Consider the following 22,778-nt stretch of genomic DNA (forward strand, 5'->3'; position numbering starts at 1 on the left):
ACAACAGATTAATTCTTACTTAAGCAAAGTAATAGAAAAGTCTGATTATATCATCAAATGTAAAAGCAAAGAGTAAGACCTCATTACACTTTGTGACTGTATTATTAATGACTTGTTCTTCTTTGGGGTATTTTTCTACACAGAACATCCTCGTGTCAATAATTAGCTTGTACTCTGATCCTGAAGAAATACTCCTCTGGAAACCCTTCTTAGTGATGAGGTTTGAATTAACAGTTGCCAAATGTTCATGACGAATAAACAAATTAGGTTAATTTTTAGCCGATTTACAAGAGATGATCCAAGGTGTTTTCCTTTTTCATTGTTTTTCTTATTGTAAGAGGTGGTAAGGACGTTTGCAGTGTTCCCACCTAGATCTGATCTAATGGTACCAGGTGACAACAAACACACCGCATTATCTGACTTTATTAAATTTAGCTCTCCTCTCTGTGTATGTGCCAGTCAGTCACCCAAGGCAAAAATCGCACAGGGTGGCAGAGGAAATTGCTGGGATATGTGTGTCTTAAAAATAAAAAAAGGCCTTTCCATCACAGTTAAAGCACATCAAAAAATGATTCCACCTTGTCCAGCGGCAGAGATTGTAGTAAGGTAAACAACACAGTCACTCTGCTTCAAGGGATCGAGGCGTAAGCAAATTAAAAAGTGACAAATGTCTATTTACTATCCCCACTGCCATTATTGGGTCACCATGACGCTAAAGGATGGAAACTGCTGAAACTGAGTTGATCTGTCATTTATGAAGCTTATGTTGCGACACCTTTCTTGGAAATGAACAAAAGATTTTTTAATTTTATGCCATTAAAAATGATGAAGGAAGATATCTTAAATGAATTATTTTAATAAATAAAGAAAATAGAACTGAATGTTCAGAAGCACTAAAATAATCAGATTTCTGTATCTGTACTGTCTTGTCAAGAGGCAGAAGTTTTCTTTGTCACTCTGTGCTGTAAATAAAAACAGGAAGTGAAAACAGGATGGGGATGTGAGAGAAAAGACACAACTGGTTAGAGAGGAGCTTTCGTTTCTATATCTGTTTCACATCAATGTGGCTATTTAGTGCAACATTATTACAAATAAGGAGCAGAAGCCAATCCAACAGTAGAATTGATGCTTGTCTTTTGAGAAACCTTTTTTGTTTTTTCCACCCATTTTGTGGAAAAACCAACATTATTATGAGTAAACTGCACTTTTTCCCCATCTTTGAGAAATCAGTCTTCTGCGACTAAGATTTGGATTAAAAAGGCATCTGAAGCTGGCTCAGGTTTGTGCACTATTTCCTCTGTTTTTACAATAATATGCTTGCCAAAGATGTATGAAGTGCTTTTAATTCCAATGGTATTACAGCTACAGTTTTTTGTGTTATGTCTACAACAGCTTTACACATTCAAGCTGCAGTTTTTACCTTTTTTCTTTGTAAAATAGCTCGAGCTCAGTGCGACAGGAGTGGACAGAGTGTCTGTGAACAGTAGTTTTGTTTAGTCCTGTCACGTATTCATAATTGGTTTTAGTTCTAACTTTGTTTGGGTCATTCTAACACACAACAAGCTATAATCTAAACCATTCCACTATAGCACTTACTGTATATTTAGGGTTGTTTTCCAAAATTCACTGTATAATTAGCATGAAGGAAATCATGAAAAACTGTTATATGGTTGTATATTCAGCTATTTGGTTTTAGTCAGTACCAATGTTTGCTACAGAATAACTTACTATGATATAACTGTAAATAAATTCCTGTAATGATCATAGTATATAGCCCTGATACAAGTCAATATATAAAAAAATTATATTAAGTCAATGATTTATTTCTTTGAGTGTATTTGACTGATGTCGTGATAGTTTCTTTAAGAACAATTCTGAACGTTTCTTTTTTTTTTCCATTAACTACAGTGTTAGTTTTCTGTCGGTGAGACAATGGCGTCCTCTAGTGTTACTAGATCTTGCTAAAATGAAACCATGCAAGTGTCAGTCAGATCTGTGTGCACATATAAATATCTAGTCTGTGAAAGGTGGGTAGTAACTACTTAGTTACATTTACTGGAGTAATGTTTCGGAAGAAATGTACTAAAGGGTTGTATTATCTGATCCACACCAACTTTAGTTTGTTTAAAGGTAAAATATTCATCCCATATAATCGTACACGTCAGGAGAGACACGTTGGATTGCATCCCAAAGCAAATAACGTTGACTAAATGCATCATCACAGTATTGTTTTACATTTACTTGAGTAATATTATCATGAAGTATCACTGCTCTTACTTGAGTGATATTCTGCTGTTTGGTTTTGAGAGTTCTGGTATATAATCTTGTTATTTTTTTCAGTACTGTTAAAATTGATATTAAATATTCACATGTTCAGCAATGTTAGAGAAACACAGACTTCCATAGAGTGAGATGTGCACACATGATTGCATACAAACTGCACCTTCCAGTATTTTCTGAAACAAGAATAACAATAATGATTAGGACCACAAATTACTTTCCTTCCACTTCACAATTATGGACGCCTTTATTTTGATCTACAGGAGAACCAATGGGATACACCAATTGTAACATGGCAATATTTGAAAAAGTTTAAGTTGGAAGTATTTTTTTTTGTTTGTTTCAAAAGGCTTTAAGTAAAAGCAGGATACATTAAACGTTTCTTCTACATTAAAAACTTGAATCAAGGTGAAGTAAGCAGGAAATGTTGCAGGGACACTGTCACAGTGGTATTAATCCACATTATCTTCCATTTATCCAGACAGGCGATGGGGCCATCGACTGCATTCCTCTGGGCAGCGGCCGTGTTGGTGATGCTGCAGATGTGTACTTCAACCCATGACGGCATCGTAGACCGATCGTCTAGAAACCTCTCCTCTGTCCCGACAGACCTGCCTCTTGCTGCAGAATATATTGACCTGTCATGCAACCACATACATCAGCTCCACAAAGGGGAATTTAAAAACACAACCCTCCTTCGGTTCCTGAACATGTCGTGGAATGGCTTGGAGCTCATTGACACAGAGACGTTTCATGACACGCCGCTTCTAGAAAATCTGGATCTGTCGCACAACTTGCTGAGGAACCTGTCAGACCAACGTTACTTGTCATTTACAGGGAATCTCAGAGTGCTGAACATGGCATGGAACAAGTTTGAGAACATGACCTTGGGAAGAGAGTTCAGTCTCTTAAGAAAACTGGAGAGTTTAACACTTGGAGCGAAAGTCATCAGCTTGGGGGATTTCAAGAACATCGCTAACGTGACGTTATACTGCTTGACCCTTTCTCTGGAGGAGGAACTTGATTATGAAGCAAACAGCTTAATGGATAGTCATGCTGAAAAAATTCAAGTAGATCTAAATGGTGGAAAAATAACCCAGAGTGAATTGCTTGCTGATGCATTGTCATTTTTTGTAGAAGTCGAAGTGAGGAATATAAGTGGGGGCTACCAATATGTAAAAACACAGCTTAGTAAAAGAGCCATAATTTCCACTCGCACTCTTTCCGTGAACAACATTGTAATTGACTGGGACGATTTAACTCAATTAATAAATGCCACTCTGTACACATCCATTGCCCAACTGAGCGCCTCTGATGTGGCAATAAACAAGCCCCCAATTAAAGACACCCCTCTGGCAGAGACATCCTCAATGCAGTCCTTCACAGCCTCACGAGCCGCTGTAACCTCCTTTTTTTTCTCTCAGGAAGCCTTGTACAACTTTTTCATCAACCTGCCAGTAGAGCACTGTGCAATCGTAGAGACTTCACTGATTCACATGACGTGTCCGAAAAAACAGAGCCCCATCCTTGAATTGGACTTCTCTTTCTGCGCGCTGTCTGATTCCATCTTCTCCAGATTCGAAGGTCAAAAAACAGTTGAATGCGAGACCCTGGGCAACGTACAAAATCTCTCTCTGGTAGGCAATAATCTGAAGAATCTACAAGTAGTGAGTCAAAGACTGCAGTACATGAAATCTCTGCGACACCTGGACCTCAGTATCAACTCCTTTGTGTATGACGGTTCCCCTTATTGTAAGTGGCCACCGAGCATCACTGTTATGAATCTTTCTTCTGGAGGTCTAACAGATAATGTTTTTAATTGTCTACCAAAAGGGGTAGAAACACTGGACCTACAGAACAACCAGATTTCTGTAATACCACAGTTAGTCCACAAACTGCTAAATCTCTCTTCTCTGAATCTGAATGCTAACAGGCTCCGAGACCTGCCGGTATGTGATGACTTCCCAAAAATGACTGAGCTTCTGCTGAAGTCAAACTCCCTCCATGCACCTTCACTGAGAAATCTGAAAAGATGTCCTAATCTGAAAATCCTGGATGCAAGTGACAACCCGTTCACCTGCACCTGCCCTCTGAGGCACTTCATCCGTCTTGGCATTCAGACCGAATATAAGAGTGGCCACTCAGGTCTTGAACTGTTAAAATGGCCAGAGGGTTACCACTGCATCTACCCCGAAGCAGCCAGGAATTCCACGTTAGAAATCTTCCAGATTCCTGAGATCTCTTGCAGCGCCAGCCTTCTGGCAGCCACCATCCTGGTTCCTTCAGTAGTACTGATTGTCAGCATTTTCTTTCTGTGCCGACGTCTGGATGTGCCTTGGTACATGGGCATGATCTGGCAGTGGACCAGAGCCAAACATCGAGCGAGAATGCGGCAGCTTCGACCCGAAGACCTGGTGGGCATCGAGTTCCATGCTTTTGTGTCCTACAGCCAGCACGACGCAGACTGGGTGAAGAATTTCCTGCTTTTGAACCTCGAGGGTCCTGCAGGAGGGCTCAGAATCTGCCACCATGAAAAAGACTTTGTGCCGGGGAAAACAATTATGGAGAACATAATCACATGTGTGGAGAAAAGTCGCCGCTCAGTGTTTCTGCTCTCCGCTCACTTTATCAAGAGTGAATGGTGCCATTATGAGCTTTACTTCGCCAGCCATCAACGTCTTTCTCAGGGGTCGGACAGCCTCGTGCTGGTGCTGCTTGAGCCTCTGCCCCAGTATCTGATCCCGTCCAAGTACTACCAGCTTAAGTCTATGATGAAACGACACACGTACCTGGAATGGCCTCAGGACAAAGCCAAACACAGGCTGTTCTGGGCTAATCTGAGGGCTGCTCTGCAGGCTGACCTGCCGAGTAAACTGGTGGCAGAAACAGAAGAGTAACTCCGTAATCACCAAGATGAGTTTAGCTGATTGTTATAGTAAGATACAGAAGACCACAATAAATGTATGGCAAATATATCCACCTTGGTCAGATTTTACATATAGAAAAAAAAAGTTGGAAAACAGAGGGACTAAATAAACAAATTAATAGACGATTGGACAGACTGATCCAAGGAACTTGTGAATAATGCGACAGGGAAAAAGGGTGGAGCTATAGATGTTTCCCCAAACTACATTTTCTTATTCAATACTAGCCAGTCCTACAAAATATATTGATCAGACTCTGTACTTTTCTGGAGTGCATATGAGCACTAAAGGAAGTGTGAGCTGGACAGTGTAATAAAAAGATTAGTTAGACTACAACAGTGCTTTCCAAGGTGAGCATCAGGACCAAACCTGAAATCATGAATCAAAACAGCTGTGGGGTGTTCAGGTCATAATGGAAAAGCATATTTATCCTGGAAATGTCAGACGAGATAAAAATGTTTTAAAAGTCCTTATAAATTGGGTTTTGTTGCTCTGTGTTGTCTTCGCACCCCCGTTTAATTGATGTAATAGAAATGCTTGCTGGCTGTGATTGTGAAAAGTCTTTTCCTGTTATTTTGTGACAGTAGAAATTTTGGGAATGACTTATGCTTTGGCATTGGTAAAAACGTGCAGTTTTTACTTTCTGCTTCTTTTTTTTTCCACGTTGAAGAATTACATTTTTATATAGATATGCTTGCATGACATGAAATGATGTATTATCTGCATTTTAACCAGTCAGACATTTAATGGCAACATCAATATAAACATACAGTCTGATCAAAACAGTATAGCAAAACAATAAAGAGTATCAAAAAGCATTTGAGTCTTTACTCGACATCAACACCTACACAAAATGTGTGAAGGTTGTGGACGTTACAGTTCTCTGAAAATGACAAAAAGCACAACGGACACCCAAATTTATCCCAAACTGATAAATTGAGAAGAGAACAGTTCCACTGTTTGAGTTCTAATATAAGTCCAACTGCACTAAATCTGTGCAAATAAAAAAGCCAGGTGTTAAGGAAGAGACTGGATGATGATTATTTTCTCATTAATGCAGAAACGGTGAAGCACACTGAGTAGATTTTCTCCACAACGTGACACCTGCCTCTCCATGGCCAGGCGGAAATCCTCCTTCACTCCCTTGGTGATCCCTCGAGTCACAGTGTGGTGTCTGCAGGACGAAAATGATAAAAAAAAAATAAACATACAAACGGTCAAAAATATACTGACGGACAAAACTGACATTAATATGAGAAACACAACAAAAACACAGTCATGGTAACATCATGTTGCTTCGTTCCTTCCACACACAAAGACAATTTACTTTAAACCACTTATGTTGAGTATTGTAAATAAAAACGCTATAAAAACATGTCCACAAATGGGATGAGATTGCTATGAACTGTAAAAAAAAAAAACTAAACTGACTGTGCAAAAACACCGACATCATCCTCTGATAACAACAACACTGATGACCACAGAAAAGAGGGGAAATGAATTAAATTAACAAACAGCAACAGGAAATCAAAGAACAACCAACTCTTGATGCAAAATGTCCCAAATTAAAACTGGGGAGGGGATGACAAGCCTTAAAGCTGGGAATGGAGGAAGGGTGACTGGTGTGGGCGGGATGGGGACTGTGGGAGGAGGGGCCTGGGGTACCTGTCCATTGTCTGCACCCCTTGGAGCAGAAGGGTATTTAACTCCACCCCCAGGGCGGGGCTAGGGTTCCTGAGGGACAGCAACATTCAACAACTCTGTCAGTGAGAGTTAACTTAAGAATCTACAACTGCTACAGCAATGAACCAGAGAGAGTCTAAATGGTTTTATGGTTTAGCACATACAGTCACTTACAAAAATATTAACAGCAGCTGAACGTTTTCATATTTTGTTAGGTTACTATTTGAAACATCAGTGTATGTTTCTGATAGACTTGAATAATTGTGAAATGTAGGGAAATGATGATGGAAGTGTGGTGTGCAGATGTATTCAGCCTTCCTGAATCAATCTTTTGGAGCAAATCTTGTGAGGTAGCTTGGAACAGCTTTGCAGATCTAGAGAGTCCGCCAGAGTCTCAAGTCTTTTGCAGACTCTAACAAGGTCTTTTAGGACTTCTTGTACTGAGCTCAATGCATCTTCAAATTAACTTTGACCAGCTGTCCCTTCACTGCTAAAGAAAAACACCATGATCGCATTTCACTGGGGAAATAGTGTGTGCAGGGTGAGATGCACGGTTAGTTTTCTTCCACATATAGCATTTTGCAAGTAAACCAAAAACTTCCTTTAACTCCACTTGTACTTATCAGACTTCTAATAGAGCTTTGTGAAGTTTGTGGTTCTAATGAGAAAAAATGTGAAAAGGTTAAACGTGTATGAATATTTTTGCAAGGGACTGTTCTCCTATCTATAAGGCGGCTCTATTAACAGTTCATTTAGTCCAAAGCAACAATTTTCCCCACAGGCCAAGTCTGTGTAGCTAATCTGCTTTCATTAAAAACATCAACAGAAAGGGGAAGTGCAGAGTCACCATGCAAAGTGGAAAACTTCCATATGGTTGCCCCTTACTTAATCAGCATTCCCTGATTAGGAAGCAGCTCCAGCTGAATTCTCCCTCCCTCTGGAGTCCGCAAGTACGCAAACTCCTCCAGCATGTCAATGTCTGAGTGTAATAATGAGTTTAAGTAAACCAACATACCGGACATGACAGAAAAGCCGATGAACAAACAGGCCACGCAAATGTGTCCTTAACAACTTTGACCGTATTGTGTTTGCAGCGACAGATAAGGATACTGGTGACATAGTTGAAGAAGTTCTCATATTGGAAACTCCCTTGCTGACAGATTTTATCAACAGCCTTTAAGAACAGCATCTCTCCCTGTGGCCAGTCATGCTGCAGCAGCACCACCACATGGCCGAGAGACAGGTCGTCACGGCTGTCTGTGAAGGCTCTGAGCTGGTCAATCAAAGAAAAAAGAAGAAAAAGAATCAAAGCATCACATTTGAAAGAAATCAGTGGTTGTCATTTCAAAGATTCCACTAATCCAAGTACCTTAAAGCAAGCAAGCATCAGCTGGAGACAGAAAGGTAACACAGCTCTGCTGGTGCAGGGAAGCAACCGTAGGTCATTACCTAGTTTAGGCAGATATAGAAGAATTGTTTGGATGAATAATTAACTAAGTAAACATTTTCATCATACATTTACTTTCTACATTAAAACCATCATTTTCACTTACTTATGAGATACAATATTCTACTCCTAAATGTTGTGTTTTCATAAGCTGAAACAAAGGCTTTAAAACATGACTGTGTGCAATTAATCTGTACAATGTGTTGCACTAACTCAGTGAATTGAGTTACTGAAATAAATTTACTTTTCTGTAATCTAATGCATTGAATGGTTGTAATAGTACAGAGTTTGAACAGACATTTCAGGACATAAATCCATCTTCAACAAGGAAGTAATCTATGTCACTTACAAGGCATGAACTCTTCATAACACTGAAAGTATATCAAGGTTCTACAAACATCAGGTTAAAACTTCTTCTAATACGATCCCCAATTCTTTCAGTGAACACTGTAGAAGAGCTGAAAAGATGATTTTTTTTTTCCCATTCTTACATAAAAGAATTTCTTAACAATTGTGAAAACCACTGATATTCATAGTGTGGAAACAAAGAAAAAGCTTTTCACTTGCCAAAGTAAGAAGTTTTTCTTTTTTTTTTTTAAATAGACTTAGTAAGCTACAGGATGGGTAGGAAGTCGTTTCAAACACATCATGATATGTTTTTGTTAAAAATATTGATGGTAATACTGAAAACCTGTTATTTTCAGTCAGGAATATTCCACCAATAACATGATGGCCTAAACTCTATCTAATAGAAATTCAAATTGAAACCCACTAATAATCAGAATATGTGGATAAAACTATAATGCTTGCCTTTCCTGGTCTTGGATTTGATTCTGCTCACATCTTCTGGTGCTTTGGTCAGTTCTTGGTTTGGGGGAACCAGCCCACTCACAACATCTAGGAGCTTTTCACAGGCCATCTGATCAACAAAATACAACACAGTGTATATAAAGATGCAAAGGCTCATTAAAATAAACAGGAGAAAATATTTTTCTTTCCATCCATCCAATAACACGGTCATCCTTGTGGGGTTGTGAGGGAGGCTGGTGCCTATCTCCAGCAGTCAACAGGCGAGAGGCAGTGTAAACCTTGGACAGGTCACCAAAATAGTAGAAGGTTATTGCCACCACATCATTTTCTACTATTGTAAAAGCCCTCTTCCAAGTAAACATGTTTAGCACATAAGTAATATGCTAAGCCACTTAGGCTACATCCATACAGCAGGGAAATGCGACCTATAGCCGACTTTTTCATGCTCTTTCTAATGCTAAAATTGGTTCCCTTTTGTGACTGCAGTTCAAATAGGTCACAAAATTTGGCCAAATCAAAAACTACTTGAAATATAGTGTTCTATTAATCTCTAAAAAAATTTTGAAAGTTCCAAAATGTTTGTTGAAACAGAGATTTTATGCAAAAAAGATACCAAGTGCACCAACAGGAACATTTTTACCAAATGGATGACAATTTCCATTATAATTCCAGAGGGTTACACTTGTAATGTAATTGTGCATTATGTTTCTCAACCAAAATTTTATTTGGTAAACATGACCTTAAAGAAGTAGTTTTAACCAATACTGCCACCTTCAGGTGAAGTGCTGTTAGTTTTCTTTCTAGGACAAAGTTCATGGCACTTTGCTGATAAATTATTGTGACATTAAACTGGTTATATATTAGGTCAATATCCCTAAAAAACACAAAGTTACACAATCAACTGAATACAAACTGAAAAAGACCTTTCAACCAGAGCTTAGTGCTAAAAGACGGTAAGATTGAAGACTGAATGCATTTTGTGTCAAATTTTTTAACTAACCCATGCATGCTTACCAACATGCACCGACCGAAACACTAGTAGAGTGAGATGGTGTGCATATGTTTACCCTGTACTCTCCCAGTGCATAGTGGCAGGATGCCTGCTGTATCAGGGCCCTGTGGTGCTCCAGGCTGGCCTGGCCTGTGGGGCTCTGCTGTGCAGGCTGAGGCTGCTGCACTGACGCCATCTGATGCAGGCTGGAGACGGCCTTGCGATAATGGCCCTGGGAGCAACAACCATATGCAAACACAATTAGTACAGACAAATAAATCTTGTAAGGCAGGCATGGAAAAAATAAACAGATATATAATGAAGCAAATGTTTATCTACTTAGTGTAATCAGCCCTCATAATTTATTGCATTTGCTCTAGTCACTACACAATATTAACATTTAAATAAATGTCTTAGTTGCTAGTTAAATTCCCCTTAATTTCAATATGTCAAAGGATTTCTGCAACAATTGGCAAGTTAAATTCAGGACAATCTAAGATCTTTTTAAACAGTTTTGACTTGCGTTAAGACCTACAGGAATTTTGAAAAATAACAATAACTTAATCACCAAATAACTATTTATTTATTTAACTTATTACTGATTACTTAGTCAAGTTAAATAAGCCCTAATAAACTTAAATTGCAATGTCCTTGGCATGTGCCACAAGTGTCTACAGCAGTTAGTAAACTGTTCTTTTCCAGGGTTCATTGCTTCCCTACATCGTGGGACTTGTAGTTTTGTCACAGCAAAACAACAAATTCTTCAGTAAGAACTACAAATTATACAACAATTCAATGCTACCAGAACATATTTCAACCACCCCCAAAGAATAAACATATCATAATATAGGATATAATGATAAACAAGCACACACGATTAAAACTTAAATACATTTAATTTAAAACTATTTAATATATTTGAAGGCCTAAAACATGGATTGAACTACTAAATTAATTACTTTTAGGAGCTTGCAGAAATCCTGATATTAAGTAAATATCTGCATTTAAAATATGCTGTGGGTAAGTTCAGAGCAGCTGACAAAGTAAGCGAACAAGGCTTTGAACAAGATCCTTGCCTGGTGTATAATCATGTCAGAGAGGAAGATTCTGAACCAGAGCCAGCTTTCCATCTTCCATGCTGCACAGATCTTCTTGAACTCTAAAAGACATTCAGAAACAAAGTCCATTTAAATAAATAGTGATTCAATTGTCTGATCTTAAGAGCAATCTAGGTGAAGAGAATATGGAACCCAAAAACACCACAGGAATCCATTACCAGCTTCCAGACCATCGTGAGAATGGAGCAGGTCCCAACTTTCCCTCGCTGTACGGAAACTCTCCAGTGTTTCTGACCAGTTGGGCATCTCTGTCTTGTTGACCAGAATGTGTCGGCCGCGGCCTTTCCCCAAACCTTCTTCATCATCGGAGCTCTACAATAATATGTCCAGAAAAAAAAAAAATGGAAATCACACTACGAGTGCGTTTATGTGCTCCTTTTAGTGCCAAGACAGTATTTTAAAGAAATATACCAATCTTTCTTTGCTTTCTAAAAAGATCTCAAATCTGTTCTGACCATTGTTTTCTCTCTCCCGTCAGCCAGTTTGCGTTTCTTATGTGCATGCTTCAACGTTGCTCTGTCCACCTCCACATCACTGTACACCGAACTCAAGTCCTCCACCAGGATCCATGGTCCTGAAGTCATTGCACCAACCCCTTCAAAAAAAGAAATGCGCATATAAACTTATAAGATGATAAAAAAAACAGAGCAAACTTTAAGTGCTTTGAGCACAGAGACTGACCCTGGAACAGTGACGGCTGTACAGCTGAGACATAGAGAAAGGCACTGCGAAAAAGGACGAGTGCAGCACAAATGACCACCTGACTGCAGTAGCGTGACCTTGTTTCTCCTTCAAGACCAGGCAGATAGCGACACAACTCTTTCACTCTTTGCAGCATGTCGATGTAACTCCTAGCACACACAGATACAAGGACCACATATTTTATCAGTTGCATAAAAACTTTCATCCCAAAATTTGTTTCCTGTGCAAACACGCCGCAAGAGTCTCTAAAAGAGTAAAAAAAAATGATAAATCAGACATTTACTGGATATTTTTCATGATTCTGTCTGAGTGAGTCAAAGGGGGGCTACCTCTGTCCTTTGTCTCCCTGCCACTCGCAGCGAGCACCAACGACAGTGACGATATCAAGCAGCCTCTCCCAAGGTTCTGCTACTACTGACGATTTCTCAGACAGGCCATCAATCACAAACCGCTGGGAGCCACGAGACACTCCAGGAGACTTTAGAGTTGCACCATCTTGGCTACCTAAAAAATATAAGGCAAATAAAAATGTAAGAACATAGAAACTATGATAGATCTGCAAAATTTTGGCAGGAAGGTGTACCTTGTAACTGCACATCAGATGAAGGTCCACGGGTAACATAACCGATGTAGAATTCAGCTGCTTTCAGGATATATTTCTGCATTAGGCTTGCAGGCAGACGCATGTCCATGTTGTTTATGACCAAGGGAAGGACATCACATACTACAAAAATAGAAAATTGTGTTAAAAAAAATTATGTTTCTCCCTCAAATGGCTTGGATTATATGCATTTTAATCATAACCATTACTGACCAAAAAGTTTTCTGAAACAGTTGACAGGAGTCTCCACATTTTCTGATGCCTCTGCTTCCAGCAAAGTCTCGCCTAAATTGACCTAACAACACAAAGCACACCACTAAACAGGTTACACTGGATTCACATCTCAAAACATTAAGAGTTGCTGGAAAGGTGTTATTGCACACCCCGTGCTGGACGACAGACTCTGGAAAGCGCTTCAGAAGGAGCAGCAGCATCTCTGCCTTCTCCAAGGTGTTGAAGCACTGCTCTGTGGCTTTCAGCAGCATCTCACACTGCACACGGCCAGGCAGCGTCTCAAAAAGAGCTGGGCAAGGGAAAAAGACAAACACATATGGTTGTCAGTGATACATCTTAATAAGAATCTGTGAAACAACTTTTAAACAATGCTGTACACAATGAGCTTAAATAATTTTGCAAAAAAGAATAGAGAAAATCCTCAACTTTCCATAAACTGGTAGGTACTTCCCCTCAAAATACAACAAAAGCTACAAATGCCACAAAAGGCAGCTCTATAAAGTACTGCTAGAATGTTTAACAGGTTCTTAGGACACTTTTCAGTATTTCAGTGTGAAATATATAAAAAAGGGAAAATTTAAAAGCATCTATTATTTTCGTTCCACTCTTCAATTATCTACTATTTTATGTTAGTGTGTCACAAAAGTCCCAATGAAAGCAGTTTATTGTGGTGGTGCGACAAGCTGTGATAAAAGTTCAATAAGTATTCCTATTTTGCAAGATATTGTTCTCTCACCTCTTAGAAATTGTGCATGTTTGTCCTGAGAGTCACTGCGGAGGGCAGCTGTGATGACACTGATCTCACGCCACACAATCGGCTGATCTGGAAAGTTTATGAACCTATTGGGGGAACACATGGTTGGCAACTTTTAGCACAAGCTGGACATAAGATGGTAACTGAATCCCGTGCTGTAACTCACATGTCATACAGTAGTCTCCCAGCCGAAGCTGTCCTCTCTGCATTGCGTTCAATGATGTACATTTCATACTGTAAAAACAGCAAGCGAAACGAGCTTCTAAGCAATCATGACAGAGGTACGTTCTGCTACAAATGGATGCTTAATGTTACCTGTATGTTGAAATCTGTTGGGTATAGGGTTCTGGCTGTTATTAGCCAGGCCTTGGCCGCGCAGGGATCATCAGAAACCAACTCCCGGGCTCTTTTAACCAAAAACTCACAGTCTTTTTGCGCCGACATTTCATTAATCTATTATTTTTCATTAAATTAGACTAATAAACAAAGAAACCACACCAACAGTCGAGACTGAGGCGAAGACAAGGATTCTCCACATGCGCAAATACATTAACGGCTGTATTAAAGACTAATAACGACAGATAGCCGCTCTCTACAAAATATAAATAAACTGCTAGCAAAAAAAAAAACGTTATTTAGCTAGCTATAGCTACCCGAATTTAAGTTGATATCTATGCAATAACCGGCCATACAGAAATTCTAAATTATAAATACGTCTTGCATGAATATAGAAAGCAAATACTACACTTAGAAAATAATAAAGCATTAAAAACCACCGTGAGTTAGCCAAACAAAGCTAGGCTAGCTTTGATTTAGCCTAGCTAAATAGAAGAAGGCTAACATCTTCTTCTATTTGTTTAAAGATAGTTGGAATTGATATAGAAGGTGCCCCACCGCCACCTTCTGTTCAATGAGCAAATCGCAGACTTTGTTGACAGTTTATAATTTGACGTCAAAACGTTCAAGTGATTATAAGAAAGCTCCAGTTAAAACATTGACACACATGAATATAAAATTATTTAAGGAGAAATATTTGGAAACAAGGGTAGAAAGTTAAGGTATTAATATATAAAAACACAAAGAGTTATTTATAGTGCAAACAACTGAATAACAAATTGATCTTTAAATTAGGAACCCCAAATCTCCAATTAAAAATACTTGCAATTGAACTAAAACTACCAATTTAAGCCATTTTCTTTTTCCTTCTGAGAGCATGGCCAAAACAGTAGTTCTACTGAAGTGTGTCTTTTTAAATTACAAACACATCAGTGCCGCCATTTATGTCTATGGGTGCCGCGGCTGGAACGTTACTATGGTTACAGTAATCTTACTTTACGGCACACTGCTGTCAAGCAGGTCAACCGAGTTAGCACAGCTAGTTAGCTAGTGTCTCCAAACAGCGCGATAAATGTATATATGTGCGTCGAACTCACGTAGATAAATTGGTAAAACCATACTACTCATTACCTATGTCAAAAAGCTTAATTAAATGAGTTTCAAAAGTATAAAATGTTATCTTAAATCTGTGTGAGCCCTAACGGTAGATTCAATTTCGTAGCAATGCGCATGCGCAGAAGCTTCCTTGGTGTCACGACACGTAATTCTGCTGTAACTCCAGACACGACCTACACAGCGTTGGCCTGTTTACCTTGCAAAACCGACCCACCTGTCCAGGTACAGGACAGCAACCGATCAGCGCACATAGCAGGTAAGCACTCATCTATAAGCTTAACTGGAGGGAAGCGGCTACTTTACTGCTTGGCACTGAGTAGCTGTCATTGGGGTCTTCAAAACAGCCGTCAATCAGCACCTGACCATTTGGACTGTGCCAAACCTAGCATGCTTTGCAGACAGGTATTTTTTTTCTGTGGATTGTGGCTTGTTTTCTGAGCGTTGTCCCAATATTTTCTGAGTATGTATTGACTGAAAATCAATACGAGGAGGCAAGAAAGAGCAGGCTTGAACTAGCTTATGTTGCTAAGTTCTTTAGCGTTCTGTGTGATTATTGGGATAAGCATGATAGCTGCTTATAATCTTTCTTGTTATTATTATTGGTATGCAGACACACAAAAGTTACTAATGGTTTTGAATTATTGTAACTGAAAAATGTTGTTTAGATAGGCCTGTTTTCCTTTTACACACGTAGTGTGTAAAAGGAAAACAGGCGTGACTGGACATGTTTGTGAACTCCTGAGAAATAATACTTGCTGCATAGAGGGAAGAATAAAAGATCCAAGTGTGACACAATATGAGTGTGGGTTTGTCTCAGTCTATTAAACGGGTTTCCTGTGTAATTTTACCGCAGTTGGCAAAATTCATGTAGTTCTATTCTTTAATCAGCAAGCATATAGAGAAGCATCTTGCCAATTGTGGCAAAGTTGCAGATATTCAAAGCACAAAAGATGATAATTTTCAAAAGCAGCATGGCAAGAATTGCAGCATCAACAATGCACATGTAACTATTGGTCTGAAATTAAAATTGGCCTGTATTTATTCATGGAAAGTAGAAATCTTCAGGGCAAAACACCTGCATGAAAACTACTGTGTCATGGTTAATAGTACCCGCATGTTCTGACCTGAAACTGTGTCTAAAGATTTTTGCTTTGATATTTTGGTGTCTTCATAATCTGTTTTTAGATAACGTGAAGACATTTTGCCTCTTGTACTTTACTACATAAAAAAGTGCTTTAATTCTCCACTTTTCTAGACATTTATTTTCAAATGTGTTTTTTTTTATTTACTGGAGCTGATTTGTTGCTTCTGGTAGGAGGAAAAGTGTGTTTAAAAATAGTTTTAAATATTAATGATTCATTTAATACTGTACATGTACGGTGCTTCTAGCTCTGTACTTGTGTCGATGCTTTTATAGTTGTCCTGGCCCTTCCTATGACTTTGGCCCTAACTTATCAGTCCGTTGTGCAATAATCCTTATCAGTCGGCTGTTGAGGCTGCTTGTCTGTACAGGCGTTAGTCTGGTTGCAACAGTTTAATTTCTGTCAGATGATGGTTGACATGAAATGATTTTATTATTACCAGATATGCAAAAAGAAACTCGTGAAATAAATCACCTCAGATGTAATGAGGCGATACTACTGTTGAAATGTCTTTAAAACAAGTTAAGAGTATTTTTTCGAGTTGGTATATACTGTTAAGTCCCAGTTTATGTTGTAAAAAAGTAGCTTATTAAAAGGTGCCTTGCAAATGTATTGATACTCCTTACATTTTTGTAATATAACAAACTTGTTGGTTTATATTGCAGGTGTGACTGGATATGATAGTGAGCCTGTTGGTTTGTTTTATTACACAAAGCAGGGTTTTTCCCCCAGTGTATTATAAGCCTGGCGGCCCGCCATGCTTTACTAGCCCCACCGCCAGGCTAAGGCTTACTTGTTTACGTTTCTAGAAAGAAAATAAAATCGCTTTTTTTTTTTTTTTTTTAAGCCGGGCTGCAAGTGTCTCTGTTGCTCTGAGCATTTCACTAGCAGAGCAGATGTATTCCTAAATAATAGGTTTATAATAGATAGGTTTATAGCTTATGCATTTAAAGCCGACAGCGCGCGGACCAATCACACAGCTGGCGCCTCTGCGCTTTGCCTCGCACGCTGCTGCTGCTTTACCTCAGCGGGATCGCGCGCGCCTCCTTTCACTCAAACTGGACAAAGGCTGGCCTTTATGGATATTTACATCAACTTACTATGAGGAATTATGATGCTTTGGAGAACTCTAGATAAGAGTTTAAAACCCGCCGCGTTAGACTAGTTGTGGGTTTAAATAGCAGATTAAAACTGGAAATGTTTTCCTGTAACATAAGGTAATACTTTTAAATTTCCTGTCAACTTAACATCTTTTAATACAAAGACACGGTAGACCGCCGGTGGACCGCCTCGATGCCCCGACCACCGGGCTTAGCAAGTTTTCTGGGGGAAACCCTGCAAAGTAATGTGCAACTGTGAAGTGGAAGGAGCAGAATACACAAATTTCAGAAATGCTTTTTTTTTCCTCTCCCTCTTTTGGCGATGAAGAAAAAAAATTACCACAGCATGATGCTGCCACCACCATGTTCAATGATTAATGTTGTTCAAAGCTTGGGAAATTGTTTTATAGCAAGACTTTGCTTCCTACAGCTTTATCCCTAATTGTTCTGCTGTGCTCCTTGGGTTTCATTATTGTTCACTAATTATTGTTCTCTAACAAACCTCTGATGTTTTCACAGAACGGTTATGCTTACACTTAGTTCGGTGTCTTGTGAGGGCTGCTGGTTGTCCTGAATTTTATTTAGAGGTACAACATGTGTTATCTACACTACACTTTTCAGATGTTTATTTAAAAAAGAAAATATAAGAATACAAAATAAAATCAATACATCAGAGTTGTGTACTTCTTTGTTGTGATAAATAACATAAAATCCCAGTAAAATACATATGTTTGAGGCTACATTGTGTGTAAAAAGAACAATGAGTTAATTAAAATGTTTTAGTTGTTTCACATAAATGTACTTGTTGTAAACATGCTGTAATGCCTGTTTCTAACATATTGTTTCAGTGCTGTACAGAGTTGATGTGATGCCGGAGGATCAGGCAGTGCACTGAGCCTCTCATGGCTGTCAGCACCATGGACTCCGAGCCGACCCGAACACCTCAACCCGGGGCCGGCCTGACAAAAGGAGGCTCCTCCCTGTTGCCTGACGGGATTCTCGGCGCCAAGTTGGGTTCTCATGGAAAGCACTACGTCTGTGGCTCCATGGCAGCCTTTACCAACATCTTGGTGACCTTCCCCATTCAGAAAGTGCTGTTCCGCCAGCAGCTGCACGGTGTGCTGGTTACCGAGGCGGTGCAGCAGCTGCAGAGGGACGGGCTGAGGAATCTGTACAGGGGCCTGCTCCCCCCACTGCTCCAGAAGAGCACCACGGTGGCCATCATGTTCGGCCTGTACGAGGACTTCTCCAGGGTACTCCAAAACCACGGTGGCGGCAGTGGCGTGCCAGAGCTCGTCACGCGAAGCTTTGCCGCGGCGCTGGCAGGAACCACAGAAGCCATCCTCACGCCGTTTGAGCGCGTTCAGACTCTCCTGCAGGATCATCGGCACCATGCGCGCTTCAACAACACAGCGCACACCTTCCGGACACTTGTGACCGAGTACGGCGTCCGAGAGTGTTACCGCGGCCTCGTGCCCATACTCCTCCGTAACGGTCCCAGCAATGTGCTGTTCTTCGGCTTGCGCGGGCCCATCAAGGAGCTGTTGCCAGAAGCTAATAACCAGGCAGGTCACTTGGTAAATGATTTTGTGTGCGGAGGGGTGTTGGGAGCAGCTCTCGGCATTATGTTTTACCCGCTAAACGTGGTCAAGGCGCGGGCTCAGTCTCAAGTCGGCGGAGCCTTCCAGCCGTGCCGGAAGGTGCTGTTAACGGTGTGGAGGGAGAGGGGGGGCAGCGTGGTCATGCTCTTCAGAGGAGCCCATCTCAACTACCACCGGTCACTGATCTCCTGGGGGATCATCAACGCCACCTACGAGCTGCTACTGAAACTCTTATGAAAGGAAATAGAAGATGTATGCAAAGGGAACGCCGACGTGAAGAGGTGGGAGGTGTGTGGAAAGAGACTTGGCGACGTAAAGTCTGTGTGGTTGATGTCTGGCTCTGTTATTCCAGGACTGAGAGAGGAGAGAAAAGAAAGGGGCCAGCTAGGAGTGTAAGATAACCACCTGCCATTGTTACTTTTCAATGTTGTAATCATAATAAAATCAAGATGCACACTTCAGCCTTCACATCCTTTGTGCCAGGGTCCAAATGGTAAGCCCTTGTTTGGTCTGAGGAGTGTTTTTTTTTTTACAGCAGCACTTGATTTCCTTCACTGTTTTGTAGAAAAATGTGTTTCTCTGTATGTGCCGTGTGCTGTGGAGTTTTGAAAGTGACATCCCTCTGTTCTGTCGACCAAAAGCACTTTCCCTCTCAAGCTAAACTTCTGCCACTTAAACACTTTTGTGCTTTTGACCATTGAAATGTCCAGAGACTATTTGTCAAGAGGAGATTCTTAGACTTTTGCCTGTTTGTTTCTCACTTCCCGCTTATTACAAGGTCATGCTGAAAATATAAAATTATTAATGCCTATGAAATTTCTCACTTATTTTTGGAATGGGACACAAAATATGGAAATGTCAGGGTTACAACTAGAGATGCACCAGTTAGTGCAATTGGCTGGTTCTGATCAGCCATTTCTCTTGATCAACTGATTGGTCATCATCAGGGCAAAATATTGTAAGTTTTTTTTTTTTTTTTTTCATGAAGTGCATCAAAACTCTAATCTGATTTTTCAGTCTTTAACTAGCAAAATACACTCTGATGTCCAATTCTGATTAAAGATAACAAACGCTTCAAGGTGTTAATGCCAATGATCTTGTAATTCCTTCCCTTTCTGTTTTTATTCAAAGCTACTTTTTTTATTGTCTTCTGGGAAAACAAACTCAAACTCAATCGACATTATAAGTCAGGTCTCAGTGATGAAACTGTTAAAGTTGATTGGTGCGTCTGTAGTTAATCTGTGGTTTGTTTGTTTTTTTACCTGCTTTCTGAAGTGCCACTGGCAAAAGTTCTTTGAATCTAAACAATCCACACCCATATTTGCAATTTATTTTTTTTCTTTGAAAGGAATTAAAATTATATTTAGACTTTGTGAACAACATGAAAATATACCCAACAATAATCTTGATGTGCACCTTTGCTCCTTTCAATGGTTTTGGACCCTTTCTATAATGCAAAACATTGAAATAAGTACTATTGAATGCTCATTCTCCCCAGTTGGATTCTGAAACCTCTCTTGTTTTTTCCTGCTGATATATTCTCCCCTCACGGTTACTCTCCTCCCCGTCTGTAACATCTGTTGACATAATGGGCTCAGATTTCAAGCCTGAGTAGTTTCAGCCACCACACCACAGTTCTGAGCGTGCCCGACTGCCCAAAGAGGAAAGGCACGTTGCTTGGACATTTGAGAGACTGAAGATTAATGGCGGAGGGTGAAGACAGGGGCAGAGGGTAATGTTCAGTGGCACAAAAAGCTCAAGCTGCCACGTAAAATGGACCATTTGGCCTAATTTTTTCAAATGTTTTGCTTCTCCTTTCACTCCTCCCCTCAATGTTCAAGGTTACATGAGGTTTTTTTGTTTCTCCTTTCAAACAAAAGCTTTTGTATTCCAGTTTTACAGAAGAGTTCTTCCTGCTGGTTTTAAATAACTTTGCCTGTAATTGTTCTGAAAGTCAGTACGTTACTCTGAAACTGTAAAGTTGTTCACTGCAGCTAAATCAAGTCTTTGATATAAATAAAAACGGATTTGTTGCATTGGCGTTTCAGGATAAATGGGAAAATTGTTACATTTTCTTGTGGGGAAAAAAATGAACATGACGGTGCCTTCCTAAAGTATTCGTGCCTCCTCTTTATGTTAAAACCATAAACCTATTTTAGTGGGATTTAATGTGACGAACATCAAAAGGGTGAAGTAGAAAGAAAATGCATGACTTGCAGTATTTTTTTACATATTTTTTACATCCACTTGTATTCAGGCTTTGTGGGTCTCAATCCTTTGTTGCATCACCTTATGCTTTTACCAGTTTGTCCCATCTGGAGGCTTTTATTCTGTTTGCAAAATAGCTCATTCAGATGGAGTGTGAACTTGAACTTTTCATGCCTTGCCATTAATTTTCATTTGGATTTAGACCTGGACTTTCCCTGAGTCATTGTAACACACAGTTATTCTATACACAGCATTCATTTATAGCTTAGGATGTGTATTGTCAGTAGTTACCCTGCTGAAAATACCCCAATCCCATTTCTTTTGAAGCAGTCTAGTATTTTGCTCAATTCGTCTAACAATTCTGATGACTCCCTTTAGAACGCAGAAGAAACAACATCTACAGAGCATAATGTTGCCACTAATAGCAACATTGAAACTGTTAGTGGTGGGGCTGTGTGCAGGGTGTGCTGTTTTCTAAATATGGGACTTTTTTTTATATATAGCTTTTATTTAAACTTTCTTTTTGCAACTCTTGCATGAGTGTCAGATTTTTAGAGTTCAACACCAGAGGTGGCAGGAGTGTCTTGGCCGCTTGTGTGAATAATGCCTCCCTGTCAGGTTAGGCGACTTGCCACTTCTTGGTAGGTTTGTAGATTTAGACAGTGCTTGAGATGTTTTATAAGCTAACCTTGATTTATTTTTCTACAAATCTACTTCTGACCTGTCAGCTGTGTTTCGTCTTCCTAAAGGAGTTTGATCACCAAAGTTTTCTAACAAACCTCAGAGGAGCCAGAACAGCTGTAAAATATATTAACTAATTAGGTGACTTGTGAAGTCTTCTAAAGAATTGCATTGAGAGGAATCAGAGCAAAGTCACCGATGAAACTAAATGAAAGATTTCTGAGCATTTGTGACATCTATACCAAACCCTTTGTATCCACTGAGCCTCACCGTACAATACACCACCTGCCTGACCTGCCCTTTTCCTGAGATACACTCTAATCCCTGCTTTCTGATCACTCGCACAACCTGCAACCATGTGCCGTAGAAAAGATGAGACTTGGCACTCACTCCCGACACAATGACTAAAACAGCGTCGCTGTGATAATATATTTGATGTTTTTTAATCACTGAAGAAGTTTTGACAGTGAGTCTACATTAATGATCGTTACTCTTCAGGTGACTGCATCAACACATAAAAACCAGATTAAGGACAATCTGATGTGAGGACTTTGGCTCCAGAAGGGTTGAGCTGCTGCAGCTACAAAGCCTTCCAGCTCCTGGTTGCTGCTCACATTGACATGGTCATCAAGGGGTCATTTGAATTTGAAGGGATAACATTTTTGCCTTCAATGTCATAAGGAGTGTTTTTAATAACACAAGGCTAAAATGCTTGCCCGGATTTCTTGGAATAAGGAGTAAGAGATGAGAAGGATACCAAGGATAAAGAGAGACGCTTCAGTTCACAGATAAACGCTGCCTTAGCAGACGGGAAAGCAAGTTAACACCGGGAAAGAAAGCCAACAGTAATCCTCGTTAACTGCATTAGAGGTTCAGACATGTCAAAACGGCACGATAGCAAAGTTCAGGTTCACCCTCACATGCATTCCTCTTTTTATTTTCACTTCAAATGTTTAAAGTTTACAATGTCATAAATGAGACGTATGACGAGTAGATCCCGGGCACCTGAATTCGCTGATGCACACATCAACAGAGACAAACACCGAGTAA

The 22,778-nt window shown here is 39.8% G+C and overlaps 3 protein-coding genes across 8 annotated transcripts; 2 read left to right on the forward strand and 1 right to left on the reverse strand.

Moving 5' to 3' along the window:
* Positions 1–1,061: 1,061 nt before the first annotated feature.
* On the forward strand, positions 1,062–6,021 carry tlr1 (toll-like receptor 1). Of its 2 annotated transcripts, none has more exons than XM_007548244.2 (2): positions 1,062–1,279; positions 2,762–6,021. In XM_007548244.2, exon 2 carries the CDS (start codon positions 2,769–2,771, stop codon positions 5,175–5,177), a length of 2,409 nt encoding a protein of 802 aa, XP_007548306.1. In that variant the 5' UTR covers positions 1,062–1,279; positions 2,762–2,768; the 3' UTR covers positions 5,178–6,021. The 2 variants fall into 2 exon arrangements, with proteins under 2 accessions (XP_007548306.1, XP_007548307.1); XM_007548245.2 differs by having other exon boundaries at positions 2,766–6,021.
* ints10 (integrator complex subunit 10) lies at positions 5,510–14,458 on the reverse strand. Of its 2 annotated transcripts, XM_016669571.1 has the most exons (18): positions 13,860–14,458; positions 13,711–13,778; positions 13,527–13,630; positions 12,940–13,079; positions 12,770–12,851; positions 12,539–12,679; positions 12,285–12,459; positions 11,935–12,104; positions 11,709–11,848; positions 11,412–11,565; positions 11,212–11,294; positions 10,212–10,367; positions 9,145–9,253; positions 8,257–8,336; positions 7,998–8,160; positions 7,773–7,866; positions 6,870–6,938; positions 5,930–6,378 (listed from the first exon to the last, which is right to left on the reverse strand). In XM_016669571.1, the coding sequence occupies exons 1-18, from the start codon at positions 13,986–13,988 to the stop codon at positions 6,222–6,224; spliced, it is 2,214 nt and encodes a 737-aa protein (XP_016525057.1). In that variant the 5' UTR covers positions 13,989–14,458; the 3' UTR covers positions 5,930–6,221. The 2 variants fall into 2 exon arrangements, with proteins under 2 accessions (XP_007548305.1, XP_016525057.1); XM_007548243.2 differs by lacking the exon at positions 6,870–6,938 and having other exon boundaries at positions 5,510–6,378; positions 13,860–14,457.
* slc25a51b (solute carrier family 25 member 51b) lies at positions 13,749–20,875 on the forward strand. 4 transcript variants are annotated; one of them, XM_007548238.2, is made up of 3 exons: positions 13,749–13,825; positions 15,103–15,252; positions 18,087–20,875. In XM_007548238.2, exon 3 carries the CDS (start codon positions 18,141–18,143, stop codon positions 19,074–19,076), a length of 936 nt encoding a protein of 311 aa, XP_007548300.1. In that variant the 5' UTR covers positions 13,749–13,825; positions 15,103–15,252; positions 18,087–18,140; the 3' UTR covers positions 19,077–20,875. The 4 variants fall into 4 exon arrangements, with proteins under 4 accessions (XP_007548300.1, XP_007548302.1, XP_007548301.1 ...); XM_007548240.2 differs by lacking the exon at positions 13,749–13,825 and adding an exon at positions 17,758–17,825 and having other exon boundaries at positions 14,865–15,252; XM_007548239.2 differs by lacking the exon at positions 13,749–13,825 and adding an exon at positions 14,868–14,989.
* Positions 20,876–22,778: the final 1,903 nt, after the last annotated feature.

This window comes from Poecilia formosa, unplaced genomic scaffold (genome assembly GCF_000485575.1).
Source record: "Poecilia formosa unplaced genomic scaffold, Poecilia_formosa-5.1.2 Scaffold26, whole genome shotgun sequence".
Lineage (NCBI taxonomy): Eukaryota > Metazoa > Chordata > Actinopteri > Cyprinodontiformes > Poeciliidae > Poecilia > Poecilia formosa.

Coding starts and splice junctions, on each gene's coding strand:
- tlr1 (XM_007548244.2), top strand. CDS start 2,769: ATGGGGCCATCGACTGCATTCCTCTGGGCAGCGGCCGTGTTGGTGATG.
- ints10 (XM_016669571.1), bottom strand. CDS start 13,988: ATGTCGGCGCAAAAAGACTGTGAGTTTTTGGTTAAAAGAGCCCGGGAG. Junction 13,631..13,710: donor GGGAGACTACTGTATGACAT/GTGAGTTACAGC, acceptor TTCCCCCAATAG/GTTCATAAACTTTCCAGATC. Junction 11,849..11,934: donor ACAGCCGTCACTGTTCCAGG/GTCAGTCTCTGT, acceptor CTTTTTTTGAAG/GGGTTGGTGCAATGACTTCA.
- slc25a51b (XM_007548238.2), top strand. CDS start 18,141: ATGGCTGTCAGCACCATGGACTCCGAGCCGACCCGAACACCTCAACCC.